At 39.0% G+C, this 22,306-nt stretch overlaps 1 protein-coding gene across 7 annotated transcripts in view; it reads left to right on the top strand.

Moving 5' to 3' along the window:
• Positions 1–22,306, top strand: part of rbm27 (RNA binding motif protein 27) — a 142,078-nt gene that overhangs the window by 43,827 nt on the left and 75,945 nt on the right. For all 7 annotated transcript variants that reach the window (XR_009446605.1, XR_007248757.2, XR_007248758.2 and 4 more), the window contains exons 8-14: positions 1,221–1,352; positions 8,691–8,840; positions 11,249–11,393; positions 12,193–12,352; positions 15,271–15,483; positions 18,944–19,087; positions 20,449–20,574. Coding sequence is in view for 2 of the 7 variants with exons in the window: in XM_048543019.2 (XP_048398976.1) it covers positions 1,221–1,352; positions 8,691–8,840; positions 11,249–11,393; positions 12,193–12,352; positions 15,271–15,483; positions 18,944–19,087; positions 20,449–20,574 (1,070 nt within the window). In the remaining 5 variants the exon portion in view is untranslated. The remainder of the gene's footprint in view (positions 1–1,220; positions 1,353–8,690; positions 8,841–11,248; positions 11,394–12,192; positions 12,353–15,270; positions 15,484–18,943; positions 19,088–20,448; positions 20,575–22,306) is intronic.

Below are 22,306 nucleotides of genomic sequence, written 5' to 3'. Positions count from 1 at the left end.
AAAGACCGTGGCACAGTCGCTCTGCGGTTAGTATTGCAGCCTCACAGCGCCTGGAACCTGGGTTTGATTCCATCCTTGGGCGACTGTGTGGAGTTTGCACGTTCTCCCCATGTCTGCGTAGTTTCCTCCTACAACCCAAAAATGTGCAGGCCATGCTAAATTGCCCATAGTGTTCAGGGATGTGTAGATTAAGTGGGTTACAGGGGGATGGGTCTGGGTGGGATTCACTGAGGGTTGGTGTGGACTTGTTGGGCCGAAGGACCTGTTTCCACACTGTGTAGGGATTCTATGATTCTATGATCTGTATTATGCAAAATGTACATCTTTTTTTTTGGTTTCTGCTAAAATATAAGTGAGGATTGGACATCCTCCATTCCTCTTCAACCAGTGTGCCCTTTTCTGACCCTATTTGTAAAAAGGCTCAGAAACATAAAGGTTTTAAATTAAACAAGGGAAAAAATAACATTGGTGCCAATGAAACCTATGCCCTGGTCTAAGTCATTGCCCTTGTAGCGGGGTACAAGTAAAAGTAGACATGGGATAAAATAACAAACTTGCGAGTTTTGAGAAGATTTGCAGCTCAGGTTGAGGTTCTGGATGTGAGTTTGCTCGCTGAGCTGGAAGGTTCGTTTTCAGACGTTTCATCACCATTCTAGGTAACATCATCAGTGAGTCTCCGACGAAGCGCTGGTGTTATGTCCCGCTTCCTATTTATCTGGTTAGGTTTCCTTGGGTTGGTGATGTCATTTCCTGTTCTTTTTCTCAGAGGATGGTAGATTGGCTCCAACTCAATGTGTTTGTTGATGGAGTTCCGGTTGGAATGCCATGCTTCTAGGAATTCTCGTGCGTGTCTCTGTTTGGCTTGTCCTAGGATGGATGTGTTGTCCCAATCAAAGTGGTGTCCTTCCTCATCTGTATGTAAGGATACAAGGGATAGTGGGTCATAACAAACTTACTCGGTCCCAGCTTGAATGATGAATTTATTTTTGTTGCGCCGAAAAGAACATCTTTCTTAAGGCTGTAAAATACCTGAAGTAGTTATTGTAGCTTTGTTACGAAACTGTGTGAGTAGCTGTGAATAGGGCTGATGTGATCCCTTTGAAACAAAGCTGTCAATCAAAAGTAATATTATGAATGATTTTCAAACAAATGGGTCTAGTCTTTACACTGTATTGTACTTGCCAATACGAATGCTGAATATTGTGTGTTATCTTTTATAGGACCACATCCAATCCCAAAGAGTGGTGTAGACAACATTGAAGTCTCTGGGACCAGTACAGTACCTACCATGCCACCTCCAGGATTGAGGCCGCCACCTTTACCTCAGTATCCACCATATGTGACTTCAGAATGTAAGGAGTTGTTATCTTATTCATAAGCTAGAATGAACATCATTTTATGACTGTTTCTGGTGCTTGCAAGTATTTTTAAATTCCGATATTGCCATATTAATAATGATCTTGCTATTGTAAACTTATGCTTCAGTCTGTCACCTGATCAAAATTATACTTTGATTGCAAGTTAAAGTGTTTTAAGGTTTTAGTTTTGGTCCAGTGTTTCTTATTTAGAGTTGTCCGCTGTTGTGTGTGCCTGCGCATTAAAAATGCCTTTTGTGGAATATGTAGCTCATTAAATTTTCTTTATCAACATAATCAACATAATCAACAAATTTTGCAGCTATTCTTTGAAGATTTAGCCTCAACTTGATGAATCTAAACTTGAGTGCTGGGTTGTGGACTTTGTGTGAATTTAATTGTTTACGCTTTTTATAACAATTTCTATTGTAAAGTCCCATAAAATTGTATGCAGTTGTTAGACAGTAATGAAACCTGTGTTTTTGGCAAATTAGTATGGTTTACTCGTAAGACCATAATACATAGGAGCAACTTATCAAGTCTGTTCCACCATTCAGTGAGATCATGGCTGATGTGACAATCCTCAATGCCACTTTTCTAATTTTTTTTCCCATATCCCTTGATTCCGTTACTGGTTTTAAAAAACAAAAATCTGCCTGTCCCAGCCTTTTGATATTCTTAATGACCCAATCTCAACAACCCTCTGTACTAAAGAATTTCACAGATTCACTGCCCTTTGAGGGAAGGAATTCCCCCTCCCCTCTGTTTTAAATGTGTGATTCCTTATTCCGAGTTTGTCCCCTCTGGCCCTTCATTCTACCACAAAGGGAAAGAATCTTTCAGCATCTAGCCTGTCAAGTCCCTAAAGAATCTTGTGTGTTCCAGTGAGGTTACCTCTCATTCTTCCATATTCCAATGAGTACAAGCCCAATATACTCAACCTCTCCACATAGACAATCCCTCCAAACCTGGTGTCAGCCCGTTGAACCTTCTCTGGACTGCTTCCATTGCTGCTATATCTTTCCTTAGATAAGGGATCAAAAACGGTCACTGTTCCAGCTGTGGTCTGATTAATGCCTTGTATAGTTTTAGCAATATCTCTCTACTTTTATGCTCCATTCCCTTTGAAATAAAGGTCAGCATTCCATTTGCTTTCTCTATTACCTACTGAACTTGGATGCTAACGTTTTGTGTTTCATGGACAAGGTGTCAAAATCCCTTTGTTCTGTGGCTGTCTGCAGTTTTTCATCATTTTAATAATATTCAGTTCCTCTCCTTGCCAAAATGGATAACCTTACATTTTCCTACCTTTATATTCCATCTGCCAAGTTATTGCCTACTTGTTTAAACTGTCTGTATCCCTGCACGGTCTCTGTCATTCTCACTATTCACGTTTCCACACATTTTTGTGTCATCTGCAAATGTGCCTACCATACTTTTACTTTCCTCATCCAAGTCATTGATACACGTTGTCAATAATAATGGCCCAGCATTGACCTGTGTAGCATGAGTTACAGGTGACCATCCAAAAAAATGTTCTCCTTATTCTACCTCACTGTCTCCTGTTGGTTCACCACTCTTTTCTCTAGCTACTAATATGCTACCCCCAACATCATTGTTTCCTAACTTATTTAGTAGCCTAATGTATGGCACCTTGACAAATGCCGCCTTAAAATCCAAGAATATTGCAACACTGCTTCCCCTTTGTCTATCCTGCTTGTTACCTCAAAGAACTCGAGGAAATTTGTCAGGCATGATTTTCCCTTCATGAAGCCTTCCTGAATTTGTTTGGTCTTATTCTGTATTTCTAAATGTTCTGTTACTGCATTCTTGTATAATAGACTCTACAGCTTTGCCATTTGCTGACTGGTCTATAGTTAAATTTTATTTTGTTTCCTTCCCTTAAAATTTTTTCCAAATCTCTGAGACTTTTCTAAAATCTAAGGACTCCTGGGAGATTACCACCAGTGCATCCATTACTTGTAGCTACGCAGTTTAATATCCTAGGATTTATCCCATCGGTGTGAGAGGACTTACAAATCTTTAGCTGCATTAGTTTCACTAGCACTTTTTCCTCTAACAATAGTTATTCTGATTTATTTGGTGGTTCTATTTATTATCTCGCCTCCTTTTGCACCATTGTGATTGATACCTTAGAAATAGCTTAGTAGTTTTTACTTAAATATGATAGTACTTAATTTTAAAGCTCTGTACAGTTTGTGTAAAATATGTTCATCAACTCTCTAAAACAGCAAGTCAGAAACTGAAAAATGATTTGTAGAAGTCATGAATGTGTTGACTTTAAGGGAAATGCTGTACTGCTACACAAAATTTGGGTGTACCATTGGACTTGTGAAACTATACTTGCACTGCCTGAGCTGCCCTTGAGCTTTGCTGGGGTTGGTGTCAGATTGCATAACCTTGCCATCATGAAAACACAGCCTATGCCATGAGCTACATGTGCCCAACTGAGGAGCAGGATGGACAGCAGCTTTTCTCTGACCTGATCTCCTTCAACGTCTGCACCGGCTGCATCATGTAAATGTAACCTAAATTTTCCAGTTACGATCTTATCTTCCTTTGGCAGTTGACCATCGCAGTGTCTGCTTGGTCACAATGCAGAAGTGAAACTCACTACAAAAGAAATATTCAAAATGATATTTATGAATCAAATCATATTATATAGTATACAAACGCAGCTCATTACTTTTGTGTATATATCCTGGTGCCTGTTTCCATGTGTCTTTACCTGCAGCATTGAAGGAAACTGTTTAATCTATCGAGTCTATTCTAGATGTTTCAGAGAGCAATCCAGTTAGACCCAGTCAATTGTCTTTTCCTTAGAACAATCTAAAAGCACGTTGGATGGGATAAATTAGGACAGGCTGAATGGACTACAATAAGTGAACAATGCAATGTTTCTTAATTTGGATGCATCCTTTCTAATGTCCATCAGCAGACCCAAAATATCTGCCTGTTTGTACATGCAGTGAGATGTGCATATTCCCTAGCTTTCTGTAGATTTCAGCTGTGGCCTTACTTGTTGAGAGAAAGCTTGCAACTGATTGACTAATATCATTGATTTTTAAAGGTGTTTACAAATTATGTTCTATTCTTCAATTGAAATATTCTTACTTTTAGTGGTAAATTAACAATCTGGATGTATCAATTGAATTCAATAATCCAGTTTAAAAACAAAACCTTGGATTGGAGGAAGACACTGAAAATGAATGAAACTGGCCAGGAATTTGAGAGAAACATTTTCCACCTAGACTGATCAGCATTTGGAAGATATATCATGTGGAACATAGAGATGAATAACACAATACATTTAAAAGGAAAATGAATAATGTTGGTGCCCCATGCACTATTGGTGGTTACATAGCAGATTAAATGTCACAAACTTGTCATGTGAAAGACTGTTGATAGTTTTATGGACTGTGTTGAGTACCTCTTTCCCTGTCTTGGACTGCGCCATCTCAACATGGGACGAAACAGTCTGAATTTGCTGGCACTGGTAGAATTGTCATGGAGGACGAACAAATTCTCCTAGCCAGAGCAGAATCTTAGACGAATAAAAATCCTATGGGAAAAGTGGTGTGACTGTGACTGTTGAGAGAAGTTAACAATAGGATTAGATTGAAGGATTGCAGCCTTTAAAAAAAGCCTAAGGTTTGAGAGGATTTTAGAATTCAGCAAAGTATGACCCAAGCTTACTGGAAGAAAAAAATAGAATGAAAGTAAACTTAAGTGTGACGTACAAAAACAAATTGTAAAACCTTTGAGAGGTAAATATATTGTAGAGATTAGTGAACTTAAACATGGGTGCCCTTAGAGATCAGCAAAATTATAATGGAAATAGAGATCATAAATAGATTCTTATTTACAAAGGAATCAAAGACTATCTGGGGTGCTAAATGGGAATGTGGAATTCAAAATGCACACAGATCAACTGTGATTGAATTGAACGAGCCTCAGAAAATCATGACTATAATATAATAGATTTGTTTCAGTACAGTTCATTATGAAATTAGGGTCTCAAATCTGAAGAAAGGAAGCTTTGAAAGTATGGGAGCAAATTGGCTGCAGTGAATCAGTAAAATACACAAAAAAATTTTGCTACAAAAGCAATGACTACTATTTAAGGAAATGCTGCATTGTCTGCAACGGTTGAAGATTTCTCTAAGGTACAAACTTCCAAATGGAAAAGTAAGTTTATCTATGATTAGCGAACGAAGGTCAAGAAGATCAAAGGAAGTGGTCCATAAGGATGCCGGAAAGAATTGGTACGCTTGAGGGTTGTAAGCAATTAAGAACCCTGGAAAAGATGACACAATAACTGATAAGGAAGGGGAAAGAGAATGAGTGTAAACTCATGAGAAACAAAGGCAGATGGTAAAAGCTGCTTTAGGTATTTTGAAAATGAAAAGAAGAAAACAAAGACAGATTGTGGCCGATTGCACGTTGAGACAGTAGAATTTATAGCGGAGAAACTGAACTGTTTATTCTTCACTGAAGGAACCACAGAAAACCTCTGAGAAATACGAGCAACTGGGGGCTTTTACAAATGATGAAGTTAAAAACAAATGGCATTAGTAAATCAGTAGTCCTTGAAAAGTTAATTTAAGATCAAAACCCATGGACCAGTTGAGCTTCCTCAGTTATCTCTTAAGATTCTGTAGATTTAAGAAAGGGTCTTGTAGATTGGAAAGTAGCAAATGTAATCCTACTATTTAAGCAGGAAGGAAGGAGGAGCTAATTGGACGAACTAAGACTAATTAGTTTTTTTTATCAGTAGTGGTGAAAATATTAGAATGCAATAATATTTATAAATATTATAAAGGATGTGCTAACTGGACCTGTAGAAAAGAATGGCAAATTTGGACAATGAATTTTGTGTTTTTTTTAAGGATGTTATTTTTAGCATTGATAAAGACAAAATTAAAATTTTCAGAATATGTTTTGATTGTGATGAGATTCCACACAAGAAGTCAGCAAATAACATTTGAGTGGAAACAAAGAAAACAGACAAAAAAAGGAAGAATATTTCTCAAATGATGAGAGGCTGAGAAGTGCAATTATACTTGCTCATAAGTTGCTGAAAATTAGCACGAGTGCAGTAAGCAATTAGGATAACGTGTGGTACTTTGGCCTTCATAACAAAGGATTATGAGTATGGACGTTAAGATGCCTTGCTGCAGTTGTATCTTAACTGGAAAAGTGAGTACAGTTTTGACTCCTGGTTTAAGGAGGGGATAAGCTTGCAATTGAGGGAGTGCAGCAGTGATCCACAAGATTAATCCCTGGGATGGTAGGACCGTCTTTTTGAGGAGAGAGTGATGAGACTGAGTCTGTATTACACTGAGTTTTGAAGAATGAGTGGTGACTTTGAAACTTAAATTCTCACAGAGCATGACATAGTGGATATAGAGAAGATGTTTCCCTGAGTTAGTCTAAAACAAGTGGACGTAATCTCCAGGATTCGGATAAACCATTTAGGACAGATATGAGAAGGGCCTTCTCGTTTCAGAGAGTGGTGAGTCTTTGGAGTTACCTGAGCCTCAACATTACACTCTGGTAATCATTTGAGCAGGTTCAAAATAGATATAGATTTCTGGAGACTAGTGGTATCAAGAGATTAAAATGGCAGGGAGTGGGGAGTGATATTGAGCTAGATAATTATTCATGATCTGATTGAGTCAGCTCCACCATTCAATGAGCTGAAAGGTCTGCTCACGTTTGAATTTAACTAATGAGCACTTACCAGCAAGGATTGATGGAAAACTTTCAGTTTAAGTGTTTTAGCTCTTTCAGAATCGGGTTTTTTCTTTTTCCAGCCTTGAGTACTGAGGGCCATTGGGGTATCCGTGGCATGTACCCAGTTGGATTATCTATTTAAGCATGGTTGAGTATTTGCATTTAGGGACTTTCTTGATCAATATGGCTTAGGTACTCGCTGCTCTACCACCAGAGCTGTTATGATGGAGTTGTGTTAACTATTTTCTAAATTGCAGAACACATTTCACATTTTGTTTCATATATGTGTATATAAAATTTAAGAAGCTGGATTTATATGCACTTCTGATGTTTGTGTTGTAAATTTTCATCCTTGTTTGACAGCAGCTAAATGAGTGCTTCCCAAACTTTCTTCTGTTATGAGCCCATTTTCTTGAGTCAGACTTTGTGTAATGTCAGCCTGGAGGGGAGCAGTGTATAACAGTTGTTGAAGGGATGGAATATCTTCTTGCCTTCCCCACCACCACATCTCTCCTTTGAATTTCCTATCATTTTACCTACCATGGGAGATTTGATGAAAAAGAGGTAAAATCAATACTTATCTTTTCTCATGCACTTTCAAACAGCAGGAACTGAGCAGTTGGTTAGCTTAGCAGTTCCCAACCTTTTGTATCTTAAATGCTACTGACCATTTTGTCAAAAAAATACTGGCCCCCATCATGATAAAAACAAACACGGTTCTGTCCAATATGTGTAATAATAGTTAATAATTTTTGAAACAGTGTATCCCATCTACAGCCCTTTTGTGTCTCAAACACTGTAGTAGACCATGCACTCCATTTGAATCAAAATGCATTTTGACGGGCTCACAGCTGTTGGTGATAAGTTTGAGGTTCACAGTGGCTATTGCTGGTTTGGAGCTTGCAACACGACTAGGATTGGCAAACCTCAGTTGGGAATTCTTGAGCGAATGATTTTCCTGTAGCGCTGAATCATTTATAGTTTTTCATTAGAATAAAAAGCAGGCTGTGGTGTCGTGGTAATGGACTGGTAATCCAGACTGTCTGCCCAAATATCCAGGTGTCATTGGTTCAAATTGCACCATGACAGATGGTGAAATTTGAATTTGGTAAAAACCTGAAAGAATAAGCTGGCCTAATGGCAATATGTGACAACTGCCAGTTGTTGTAAAAATCTGTCTGGATGTTCTGAACTGTTATTTCTGCAATGCTGGACGTTTTATTTTTCTATTGTCTTGTAGTTATGCAGGGTAGTTTGATCTTACTCAGATAATAGTTTGGCACAACATAGTGGGCTGAAGGGCCTGTACTGTTCCAAATTCTATCCTGTAGCTGAAGAAGCTGTGCCTAGGTACAGTGTACCTAAGTTGGTGCTTTACGAGGTGATGTATAAACTCTGGATGAATTTTTTAAAAAATCTTGCCACCAGTTATTGAATAGTGCATAGTTGGATTCCAGTTCATTTAAGTTTGGCTTCTAAAAGTACGTTTCTGAGAACCCATGATGACCAGATTCCACACTGCCTTGCTTGTTCCACTTAGGTTCAATAAAAGATTATTATACGGCTTCTCTATTTCAGATAACTATGAGCCTGATGGCTATAACCCTGAAGCTCCCAGTATCACTGGTGGTGCCAGGCCTCCATATCGACACTACATCCCACGAATTCAGACTGAGCGCCCAAATCTGATTGGCTTAACTTCCAGCACCATGGATGGCCCATCACGAGGTAAAATATGCTGCATTTGTCTGTGACAAGTAGTCCTCAGTTAGTTTTAGAATTTCTTACAAATAAGATGTTTCAGAATTTATGTCACAATATTGGAGTTATCAGAAGACTAAAATTTTGACTCTGCTGTATGTTCTGACAGTGTTGAAGTATTTAGCATAAGCCTTGATTTTGTATGGTACTTACATTGAAAATTCGTCAGTAGAAATACTATTTAAAACTTCCAGATCTGATAATGGTGGCGAGGCTAAGATATCTAAACTACTTTCTTGGAAAAATAGTTCTTGAGCTAGTGAGTTTTGAGAAGATTTGTAGCTCAGGTTGAGGTTCTGGATGTGAGTTTGCTTGCTGAGCTGGAAGGCTAGTTTTCAGATGTTTCATCATCAGTGAGCCTACCACAAAGCGCTGGTGATATGTCCCGCTTTCTATTGATATGTTTAGGTTTCCTTGGCTTGGTGATGTCATTTCCTGCATTCGGTGATGTCATTTCCTGTTCTTTTTCTCAGAGGATGGTAGATTGATTTGGAGCCAATGTGTTTGTTGATGGAGTTCCAGTTGGAATGCCATGCTTCTAGGAATTCTCTTGCCTGTCTCTGTTTGGTTTGTCCTAGGATGGATGTGTTGTCCCAATCAAAGTGGTGTCCTTTCTCATCTGTATGTAAGGATACGAGTGATACCGAAATGACTGCCAGACTACTCGGACCTCTTGGCATCAGGGTAGCCCACAAACCCACCAACACACTAAAACAGCAGCTAATGAACTTAAAAGACCCGAAACAGACAACAAATAAAACGAACGTCATCTACAAAATACCTTGCAAGAACTGTGACAAACAGGCAGAAAGCTAGCCACCAGGATACATGAACATCAACTAGCCACAAAACGACATGACCCACTATCACTCTTATCCTTACATACAGATGAGGAAGGACACCACTTTGATTGGGACAACACATCCATCCTAGGACAAGCCAAACAGACACGCACGAGAATTTCTAGAAGCATGGCATTCCAACTGGAACTCCATCAACAAACACATTGATTTGGAGCCAATCTACCATCCTCTGAGAAAAAGAACAGGAAATGACATCACCAAGCCAAGGAAACCTAAACATATCAATAGAAAGCGGGACATACCACCAGCGCTTTGTGGTAGGCTCACTGATGATGTTACCGAGAATGGTGACGAAACATCTGAAAACTAACCTTGCAGCTCAGTGAACAAACTCACATCCAGTTCTTGAGCTTAATGTTTCAGAAGAAGTTTTTCCAAAACGTTTTAATTCAAGTGTACAGTCGGTTATATAGAAACCGAGCAGTTTCTACTCCATGTGAGTTGAACTGTGATGTTAATCTCAATCATGTGCGTAGTGGAGAAAACATTTAGAAACACTGACTAACTTCAATTTATGATGAGGAAACAACGATTTGTAGGCTGAATCCGTAGAGCCATTTAACACCAAGATACCACAATCCACTAAACCTATTAAACAGCAAAAATCTAGATTGCTGAATTGGCCAACTCGCTTAGAATCCCAAATTGTAGTGGCAAATTGTATCTGGTCCCTTTTGTCCCTAAAACTTGAGCTATACTTCATTTATTGTTTCTTAATTCAACAAGTTTAATTTATAGATGAGTAAACAGTTTATCCTGTATTGCACAATAATCAAAAGCAAAACATGAGGCTAACGGCTCTTGTGAAATTTTATTGGAGTTAAGTTGGCTTGGAGCTCAAAGTAGTTGTATAGTCTCAATTTGATTATTTTGAATTGAGGTATGAATGCTGTTTCAACTTGACTCAGTAAGTGTCGATTTGAGTTTCTTAATTTTTCGGTTTAGTGAGAGATGAGACTTTTGTCTAATCTGGGAGAATTTTAACCAACTTGAACGAGGTGAAACGGATTACAATTTTGTTTTTAACTGTCAAGCAATTTTCCAATACGTTTCAATCTTTATCATCTGTTGGTGGGGTTAATAGCAGGCCATTGCGTTTTGGATTAGTTTTTAGAGATGTTGTCGCCCTTGAATGCCAATTAGCCTGAAATCAGATGCAGCAGAACCCCACATGATGGAGGCAGATAATATGTCACCAAGTGCATCTGAAGTGTTTTTGTATCTGCACAGCACAATGTCTTTGTACTGAGGTGCTAGCATGACATAATTTTCTATTTTTACCTCTGTTTTGAGCTGCATGCCAAAGATATCAAATGAGAATTTGTAACTTAATGGTTTTGATTTCTAAATGTTTTCTCCACTATGCAAAAGCTTTGACTTTAAAATGTAACCAAGTTGAAACCAAATAACATTTTAGAAGGTATTTGGTAAGTTGTGTACAATTTGGTTATGCTGTTTTTGTATTTAGGTGACTAACAGATGTTGCTAATCTTCTCCTTTTAACACTTGCAGTGCCTGTGAAGGTAAACCAAGCAGAGATCTGTGCAGCTACAACAACAAGCAACAACGTTTCACGTGAAGTTATTGAACCAGAATCTAGGAAAAGAACTGTTGTAACTGTGGATGGACCACCTTCCAAAAAACCGTGGCTAGAAAAGTAATGTTGGACCCTGGTATCCAAAGATGTTTTTGTAATCATTTGTGTTTTTTGGGGGCAAGAGCTACCACTGTGAGGAATGGCTGAAACATATATTTTGAAGAATAAATACACCTAATGTAGGTTCTGTATGGACAAATGTGCTGAGTATGGACAGCAGATTTTTCACCTGGGCCTTGCAATCAGCAGTGAGAAGGATTGTGTTCCTTTCGTCTGGTGTGGATTTATACTCACTCATCCTGTAGATTAATTTATTAATAAGATGTTTCTGTTGCTCTTAATGTAAACAATTCCTGACACATTACATCAATCTGTGGTCTAATCCCAAGTCAAAGGGCAATTTATAGAACAAGACATGAATTTGGTTTGAATTTTAAATTCAAATCTAGTCTTTGTTTGCATGTTCCTTGATATGTTGAAATTGGAAGTTTATGTTGTGTGTTTTTGCTTTGGTTGAAATCTTATCTTTGCATAATACTGTTGTGCTGCTGGAGAACTTAAGAATTTTGGGGAAAGGGTAGGAGTGGATAATTATATATGTGCACATTTGCTATTCTAGCTATTACCAAATGTCTAAATTGGGATGAATATTTTGCAGCATCAGGTCGATTGGAAGTTGGATATTCTAGTAGCAGTTTAAAGAGTATAAAGATTTCAATTTTCTTCAAAACTGAAATCTAGTAGAATTTAACTTTGTCACAAGTAAATTTCATGAACCTTTGAAGGCAAATCTTTAGCCTAACTATGAAATGCTTGTGTTTTTGCCATCATGTAAATATCGTGCTTTTTCAAAATTCAGGCAAAACTTCAATCATCAAAACAAGCAAGGATTTCAGAAGAAGACTCCACACACCTATGATAACACCAAGCTAGAGGTCCGCAAAATCCCGAGGGAAATGAACACCATTACCCAGCTCAATGAACATTTCAGTAAATTTGGTACTATTGTCAACATTCAGGTAAGGAGACCGAGCCAGAAAAATTTTAATTCCTTTATTTAAAACTTTGTTTTTCTCTCCTCAAGTTTGTAAAGAAGCATTGATATTAGATATTTCCTCTGTTCGGCAGTTAGCTGCTTGCAAATGAAAATCTACACATCACAGAAATAGGTTTCAGTGCTAATGTTTGATATGTTAGCTTATTTTTCACCTTCAGCTACGCAGTATAGGCAAAAGCCTATTCCATATGCAAGATGAAAGCATGTATTATTCTCGCCATCAATGTGCTTTAACCCATTTATTTTGTTGCTTACTTTGAAAGTAATTTTGATGAAAGCTGGCATTGAATCCTGAATATTAGTGAAAAATTAGTGATTATCTAATCCAAATCAATTTGACTTGTATGAGGATTTGTATCATTAGGCTGAATTCAAATACGGCAAATTTTATTTTAACTGGCACCTCGTCAACCAGCAAGATTTGTGTACCACGATGTCTGCGGATTTGTGATGTAAATAAAGCACAGCAGTGATGTGTGTATCCCCTTTATTAAATTTTCATTACTTACTGGGTTTTTACATCGATTTTAGGAGATGTGTTGATGTTTTTACATATATTTTTTGAGGAGTGTTCATGCCTTGAAGCATTGGTTGGTCAGGGCTTTCTATGGTTGTGCATACCTCCTTGATTATCTGGAATATTTGATCAATCAACCAACTCCTAGCCCCATTGATAGCTGTTAATAAAATGTTCTCTGCACTGCACCCAGTATAGTGAAAATAAAACATGCTTGTTAATCTTCCGAGTATGTGATTTAGTTTTTAAACGCTTACTTTCTTACAAAGTAACTGCAAGAACAGGGAAGGATAATAAAGATTAAAAATATTGCCATTAAGTTTATAGTTCATCTTTTGCATAAGAAAATGATCCATTTGATTCACGAGATTGCTTTCAAAAATGTGAGTTTTAGCTATAAGGCTAGGTTAGAGAAGCTTGGATTGTTTGCTTGCAGCAAAGGAGATTGAGGGGAGATGCAGGTAGAGCTGTACAAGATTATGACCAGTTTGGAGAAAGTTGACAAAGAAACTGTTCCTGTAAATTGGACCAGAGGATATTTCCCACAATCTTTCTATTGATCCCAGTCACTGGGGGGAAGAGATATCATTTACATTCCTTGCATTAAACTCCTGAAACAGCTGTTCTAATCTTTGAACTCTGTAGCTGGGGGTTTCCGTGGGTCAGCAGGTTTACTTCAGAGATGCTTTTAGGATATCCCTCAGCAGGTCAGGCATTTCTGCCAGCTCAGGCCTTGTGACAACCAAAGCGAAGAAAGCTTATTTGAAAGGCACCAGACATATATTGAGAGACTTTGTCAGGAGCATGCAGAGATGAAGTTGAGGTGTTGGAGTGCATGTAAACCCTAAAAGCTCTACTAGCCATTCAAGTCGGCCCCATCATTCAATGTGAACACAGCTGATGATCCAATTCACTGTCCTGTTCCACTTTTCTCATCATGCACTTTAATCCCTTCAACTGCAGGAACTATATATGTATCTCATTCTTGAAAACTTGAATGCCAGAAACTCATCACCCCCTCTGGGTGAAGAAATTTCCCTTCACCTCAGTCCTAACTGACTAATCTAAGTATCCTTAATTTGCGACCACTGCTTCTGGACTCCCCAGTTGTCAGGAACATTATTATCTGCATGTGGCCAATAAAGTTATCGCCCGTTTCAGAAAATGTAAAGAACTGATGTGGAAACAAAACATTCCCGGTTCTGAGGCACTGCTTAAGAATAGGGCATTTAGACTTCTAGCAAGAGATCCAGGGGTGAAGCAGAGGAAACCCTTTTTTTTAATGTGACAAGTGCAAATGAGCTGGAACTCTGCTTAAGAGAATTGTGGGAGCCAAAATGGCACATGTATTTAAAGGCAGTTGTATGCTCACTTCAAGGAAATAAATCTTCAGGACTTTTGGGATGAAGGGCACTGACTAAATTGCCCCACAAAGAGCTGGCATAGACTTGATGAGACAACTAGATGCCACATCTGACGAGAGACTGGATCAGCTAGGTCTGTTCACTAGACTTCAGAAGAATGGGTGGACATGTTGGCCATCTCATTAGAAACCTCTGAAGTTCTAATAGGACTATTAGGGTCAATGCAGGAATGATGTTCCTGATGACTATTGTTAATCATGAAGAACACATGATGAGTAAGCAGGACCCAGTGCAGTCTAGGTTGCAAACTGGAGAAATTTATTTCTGTTTAATGTTAAATCTAAAGCTCAGTAACAACTTGCAATCATGTTACAGTTGGCTTTTATGAAAAAATTCAAGAGGCACCCTTACCATATATTGTCAGAAAGTCAAAGTTTATGACTCATATTTTTAAAAATCTGTTCAAGAGTAATGCCTTCAAATTTGAAAGACAAAGTCAGGGCCGTAAATATGCTTGTTGAATTATTAATGTTGCATCCATATATTTTCTTATTCAACACACAGTTTTGTTGTCTTAACATTTGAATCAATTTTCACTGCAATGGAGTAGGCAAGTTTAATAATTTACCAGGCCAAGATTTCTTTTGATGAGATGAACGACTGCAGCTCACTTGCTCACGCACAAATTCTTTTAATACATTTCAGCTAACTTTACTTAGCAGATTTTGGTATTTTTAAAGAAAATATGCTTTCAATCACCCTGTTTGAATATGTTATAATATACCTTGGGGACAGGTGGGACTTGACTGTGGACTTCCTGGCCCAGAAGCAGGGATGCTATCTTTGCTACAAGATCCTTAGTTGTAAATTTTAGTGATGCAAGAAATCCTACTTGGATCAGCTGAAGTTTATTCCCAAGCAAAAGTAGAAGATGAAGGTATTATTTTTGTCAAATGTGTGGTACAAGCATTATATTTTAACAAAACTTTCTGCCAATAGGTTGCGTTTAGTGGTGATCCTGAAGCAGCTCTTATTCAGTACTCTCATAACGAGGAAGCAAAACGGGCTATTTCCAGTACTGCAGCAGTGTTGAATAACAGATTTATCAGAGTTTACTGGCACAGAGAGAATAATGGAGTTCAGCAGCAACCACAACTTCAGCAAGTACAGGCACAGCAGTTAGCAGTGTCACAGCATAGCACTGTTCATAAGGTACTGTTTAACTATTTGCTGAAGTTCTAAATCTTTATTAATCAAACTGGCACATGTTTTGTACTTTGCATAGAGGTCTTTTTGATTTCATATCTGGGCGTGAAGACTTTTTAAGGAGTTTAAATATGAGAATGTATCAAATTTGGAAAAATCAATTATGCACATGCACTAATATGTTTTGAAAATTCAAATTTCACCAAGTTACGTGATACTAAATACTAATGCAGTTAAATGTGAACCTATTAAAATAAATATTTCATTGCTTTGTTACTTGGACCTCCTATTGAAAGTTCAAAACCAATCCTGAAGCTACTCATTTTCCAGTAACTGTTTGTAATGGATTTTATACTTTTCATTGTATTGTTGGACAGTTATTGCAGACCCGGTTTGTTCTGCCTTCTGCAGTGTAAAGTAGCAAGATGTAGCTTCACACCCATAATTATCCCATAATGAACTTAAGCTTTGAATGAATTACTTTCAAAAATGGTGTGCTAGTTTAATGTGGTTGGCGAAGGGTGAGTGCTTTTCTTCTAACCAGTTGTGGGTGAAGGATATGTTGACTCACTTTAAAACAAGCAGTGGGCATTCATATGTATTATGTGTTAGGTCCTAAAGTAGTATTAAGTACTAAACTATTCTTTCACCTAATTACATTAACCAGTTACACCTAAATGGGAGATAACAAAGTGTGGAGCTGGATGAACACAGCAGGCCAAAATGGGATATTGACACAATGCAGAGTTCCACTGTTGTGGGTGTAATCACTGTCAAAAAGTACCTTCCCCTACAGTCCGATTGCACAAGGCCATGCTCACCGGCCTATGATCAAGAGTTAATCGAAGTAGTCATAATAGAGATAATGGGAACTGCAGATGCTGAAGAATCCAAGATAATAAAATGTGAGGCTGGATGAACATAGCAGGCCAAGCAGCATCTCAGGAGCACAAAAGCTGACGTCCCGGGCCTAGACCCTTCTTCAGAGAGTTTGGTAGAGGAATTAAAGAGCACATCTCGTTCTGTGTTGTTTGAGGATATTGCAACCACAAGCTGTCTGCCTCTTAAAGCCACAAAAACCCTCTTAACATCATCTTTAATAGGATATTGATAGTGTTTGTGTCTTCTGTATTACTTTTTCATCATTTTTGCCATCTGTGACCATGTGTTTCCATTTCCTGTCCTATGTTTTTGCTTTTTGTCTTGATTCTCCACTTCTTTCAGGTGTTCGCTTCTTTTGAACAAATCTGCAGAGCTGAATTTTGTTTGATTCCAAAAGGACTGGAAATGTTTTAAAAAGTGGGAAATTGAAAATCTGATTTCTGCTAAAAGTTGGAAGCTGGTGATTTCACCCGTGTTGCCCGTTGAATGTCTGAGATGGCTTTTTGGAGCAGCTTGTGCTGGAGCCCACTAGGGAACAGGCAATTCTGGATTTAGTGTTGTGCAATGAGGCAGATTTGATTAAGGGAGTTTAGGGCGAAGGAACCCTTAGGAGGCAATGACCATAATATGATTGAATTTACTCTGTAATTTGAGAGGGAGAAGGTAGAATCAGATGTAACGGTATTACAGTTGAATAAAAGCAACTACAGAGACACAAGGGAGGAGCTGGGCAGAATTGACTGGGAGAGGAGCCTAGCCGGAAAGACGGTGGAACATCGATGTCTGGATTTTATGGGAGTAATTTGGGTGATGCAGCAAAAATTCATCTCCTTGGAAAAAGCGAAGCATACTACAGGGAGGATGAGGCAACCGTGGCTGACAAGGAAACTCAGGGACAGCACAAAAGAAGAAGAGAAAGCATTTAATGTGACGAAGGGCAGTAGGAAGCCAGAACATTGGGAAGAAAGATGAACAGAGGGCAATGAGAAAAGAAATAAGGAGGGAGATGATTAAATTTGAGGGTAAGCTATTCAGTAATACAAAAAAATTGCAAGAATTCCCTTTTAATATGTAAAGGGCAAAAGTGGACATTGGACCACTGAAAAATGACCCTGGAGAATTAATAATGAGGAACTTAGTAAGTACTTTGCGTCGGGCTTCACAGTGGAAGATATGAGTAATATCCTAAAAATTCAAGAGAGTCATGAGGCAGAGCTGACTATGATGGCCATCACCAAATAGAAGGTATTAGAAGAAAAAAGTTTGAAGGTGGATAATTCACCTGGGCCAGATGGACACACACCAGAGTTCTGAAGGAAGTAGCTGGCGAGATAGTGGACATGTTAATGGTGATATTTCAGTAATTACTGGAGTTGGGAAGGGTCCCAGAGGACTGGAAAATCACTAATGTGGGACCCCCTCCCCATTTAAGAAGGAAGTCAGGCAAAAGACAGGAAATTATAGGCCGATTAGCTTGAACGAAGTCATTAGTAAGATGGTGACTAGTGGTGTTCCACAAAGGTCAGTGTTGGGATCACAGCTTTTCACTTTACAATCTCAATCAAGGAACTGCGGGCATTGTGGCTATGTTTGCAGATGGTACAAAGATAGGTAGAGGGACAGCTGGTACTGAGGAGACAGGGAGGCTGCAGAAGCATTTGGACATGTTAGGAAAATGGGCGAAGGAAGTGGCAGATGGAATACAGTGTTGGAATGTGTGAATTCACACACATTCATAGGATGAATAGAGGCATGGTCTGCTTTCTGAATTAGGAGAAAATTCAGAAATCTGAAGTACAAAGATATTTGTGAGTTCTAGTCCAGGTTTCTGTTGAGGTAACCTTGCAGGGTGAGTCGCTAGTTAGGGAGGCAAATATAGTGTTGCCGTTTATTTTGAGAGGACCAGAGTGTAAAAGCTTGGTTCAGAGATAATGGGAACTGCAGATGCTGGAGAATCCCAGACAACAAAATGTGAGGCTGGATGAACACAGCAGGCCAAGCAGCATCTCAGGAGCACAAAGGTCTGGGCCCGAAACGTCAGCTTTTGTGCTCCTGAGATGCTGCTTGGCCTGCTGTGTTCATTCAGCCTCACATTTTGTTGTCTTGTAAAAGCTTGGATGTTGTTCTGAGGCTTTATAAAGCTCTGGTCAGACCACATTTGGAGTATTGAGCAGTTTTGGGCCCCATACCTCACGAAACATGTTCTGGCCCTGGAGCGGGCCTGGAGGAAGTTCACGAGCGTTATCCCAGGAATGAAAGGCTTACTACGTGAGGAACGTTTGAGGACTCTGGGTCTATACCTGAAGGAGTTTAGAAGGATGAGGGGGACATTTTAGGATAAAATTATATTTTAAACTCGACAGCCAGGATAGACTTGATGGGCCTTAATAGGCTTTTTCTGTACATAATGACTCGAACATGAGAGTTGGTTTTCATGTAATTTTATCTAATTTGAACTGTTTCGAAACCCTTCAGCCATGTTCCAAATGTACAGATGTGTGGTTGTGAAATTTTTAAAATGGATTGTGAGCAAAAAAGCCATGTATTGAATTTTAACACCCATTATCGCAAATCTGTGTTCCAGATATTAAACCGAAACCAAAGCCCAGGATCTTTTGTACTAACAAATGCAACAGTAAAGCAACGACTTGGGTCCCTGGTCGGAAATCCGCCTGACGGAATGCAAACCAGTTCAAGCCAGTTTGGAGCTGGTGGAGAAGCTTCACAGGTAATGAATTTTTCATGTTTATGCTCTTCTTCCCAGCTTTTATTTAACATCTTCAAAGCAGAAAAGGTAGAGAATTTTAATTAAAAGGACAAAAACTTTTACATTTGCAGCTTTGAACTGGAAGCTAATGTAAGTCAGGCAGCAGAGTTCATAGGCAAGGGAATGGTACTGGGAAGAATGCAGGCAGTGGGACTCCGCAGCAGGCCAGATGTAGTTGGAAACTCGGCTGAAGATCGAATATGTTGCTGAAGTTTCAAATTGGTTCAGCCTGATTGTTGCTAGAAGCTAGAATCAGAGCTGAGGTATGGAATTTTTGACACTAGCCAGCAACAACAGTTTCATTGTTCCTGATGTTTTACTGTTCAATCTAGTTGAACTAAGACTGGATAGTGGACAGGCACTCTGATGAATGAGGAGCAATACAAAGTGGGCTCGGTGGTAGCGGACTAGTAGAGCTTGGTCCCATAGGTATCCATATGAAAAAAGATCCATTGTCTAAGTATTGTTGCTGATAGCACATGGATGAAGAACGGGAGGGAGCCAAGGAAAGACCCTTGATGGTGGCAGGTGTGATGCATTGGCTGGGAGAGAAGATGTTGGTTGGAGCTATTTTGTCTGCATTTGGAATGGAAGCAAGTCAAAGTGATTTCACTCAACTGAAGAATGATGAAGGCCAGTCAAAGAGCGCACATAGGGGTAATACAGCACCTCAGTACCACCCAGATATGAACAAATTTATCCAAATGAACAGTTCACCTACTGCCATTCTCCTGCTTTCTCTCTGTAATCTTATACACTGGTGCCTTTCAACTAACCGCCTAATTCCCTTTTATATACCTCACTTTAGCCTGCTACCACCACACTCTCAGACAGTGCATTCCGTACACTATCCACTTGCTGCCTGAGATGTTTTCCCTCCTATCACTTTGCTTCTTTTACTGATCAGTTGGAGAAAACAGTTTTGACTGTAACAGGATTTCAGATCAGTGACCTAGATTCAAGGTAAAAGAACCAAAATTAAATATATAGCTCAGGAAAAATCTATTATCTCATGTACATGATTGAATTAGGAATGGGAAGCAAATGTGAAGTCTCTGAAATCTGCTAGAAATAATGGTTATAAAATGACAACTCATTGAGGTTTATCGATTATATTATTCGAAGAACACACTAGATGAACTGGTTGTTCCCCATCTGAAACAAATAACTGGCAATGATAACACAGCTGGTTTTCTGGGATTACCAGATTTTAGTGTCTTAGCTATTGGTTATACAGCAAAATCACAGAGTATTTTACAGTCTATAATGCTTGCCTGTGATCACGATACAATTAAGTTAACATGCTGCCTTGTATCCCCTAGGGACCACCGACCTCCACAAGCCTGGTAAAGCCAGGGTATGGTTCTGCAGTCATAAAGACAAATCATAAATCTTCTGTTACATCCAGTAAGGCACTTGAAGCAAAAGAAGCTCTCAAGAAAAAACAGGTATTCTCAGTGTTTATGACCATTTTTCTTCATGATCTTTCAGATTTCATTTTTGAACTAAATTTTCTGCACTTTCAAGTGCATTTTTCACTGCTAGATTTAAATTATAGTTTTTAGCAGATCTGTTGAAAATTTCTGAAACAGCAGGAGAGTGATATGCTCCTGGACCAACTTGAGAACAGGAGAAATATGATCAGGAGTGGGCCATTTAGCCTATCGAGCCTGCCCTGCTATTCAGCAAGATTATAGCCGATATACCACGAGTCTCAACTCCTTGTGATAACTCATCATAGCCATCAGCTCCCTAATTATTTCAAAAACCTGTCTGCTTCTTTGCACAACTTCAGTGATCCCAACATGCTAGAGTAGGGCACATTACTCAGATAGAGAAGTCCAGACATTTACTACACTCTGGGAGAAGAAATTTATTTTCATCTCAGTTTTAAATGGGTGTCTGTTATTGTGTAACTATACTCCTAGTTTGAGATTTTCTTACTAGTGGGAAATGCCTTCTCAATATGTACTCTGTCAAGTCCTCTTAGAATCTTGGATGTTTCAATGAAATTGTCTCTTCATTTTCTGAACAGTAATGAATAAAGACCTAATCTGTTCAGAAATTTTTGATAAATCAACCCTTTTGTCCCGGAAATCAGCCTGTTGATTCTCTTTTGAACTGCTTCAAATGCCAATAAATCCTTCTTAAATATTGGAATCAGAACTGTATGTAATATTCCAGGTACAGCCTCACTAACATGCAACCAGTTGCAACAAGACTTCCCTATTTTATAACTCAATCCCTCGAAATAGGGGCCAAAATTCCATTTGCCACTTTATGCTAGCATTGTGTGTCGGGCAGAAGAACACATCGATCCACGTGCGCTGCATTAGCAGTCCAGGGGCCTGGACGTGTGTAGATACTGCAATTAAATGTGAATTTCTGTAATTTCTAAACTTGTTCTCTATTGTAACAGGTTTTGATTTCAGTTAATTGAATATACCCAGAATAGCAATATCATTTCATCACATCATTTGATAGAAGTATACAGAAAATGGCATCTCCTTTACTTGTACTGAGGGAAGGAAAACTGCAGTCCTTCTCCACTCTACAGGGAGGATAAGATCTGGTTAACCACCCAGCATTGGCCAGGGCACCAGACACTACAAACATGCATTTAAGTAAACACTGCAAGGATTTACTCAGTAAATCCTGGAACTTGTGCCAAAATCGGGAAAGCCAACAAGCCAAACAACAACCTGGCATAAACAGTGGCTCCTACCTTTCAGCCATCACTTAGCCAAGAGTCATCGATTACCATTGTCACTCCAGCCAATGGCACTGTGGTATAGGGCCACATTATTTGAGCAATTTGATCTCTTACCTTCCCACTTGACCATGAGATGCATTGAGTTAGCATTTCTGGTGGTACTAGGATTGGAAAGGCTATTGGGAGGAGATCAGAATTGGATGGTTGGGCTGGTGGAGAGGGTGTTAAACCTTTGAGGGGAGCCTTCCGATCAGCCTAGGAAGTCTCCTAAGGAGAGGCCTTCCCCCATTTACAGTCAGCCCATACATGAAACTTGCCAGGCTCAACACTTGCTGAGTGTCTCCTGCTTTTGGTTAAATCCTGGCAGCAGTGAATGAGATCCTTAATTGCTAGCATAAGGGCATCAGTTGCTTCACTACCTTCTAAGACCACCCCTGCCACTGGTTTAATAGTGGTGGGACAATCCC

The sequence above is a fragment of the Stegostoma tigrinum genome, chromosome 13 (assembly GCF_030684315.1).
Source record: "Stegostoma tigrinum isolate sSteTig4 chromosome 13, sSteTig4.hap1, whole genome shotgun sequence".
In the NCBI taxonomy this organism is placed as follows: Eukaryota; Metazoa; Chordata; class Chondrichthyes; order Orectolobiformes; family Stegostomatidae; genus Stegostoma; species Stegostoma tigrinum.
The sequence above is the reverse complement of the archived record's forward strand: the minus strand, read 5'-3'. Positions and strand labels throughout refer to the sequence as shown.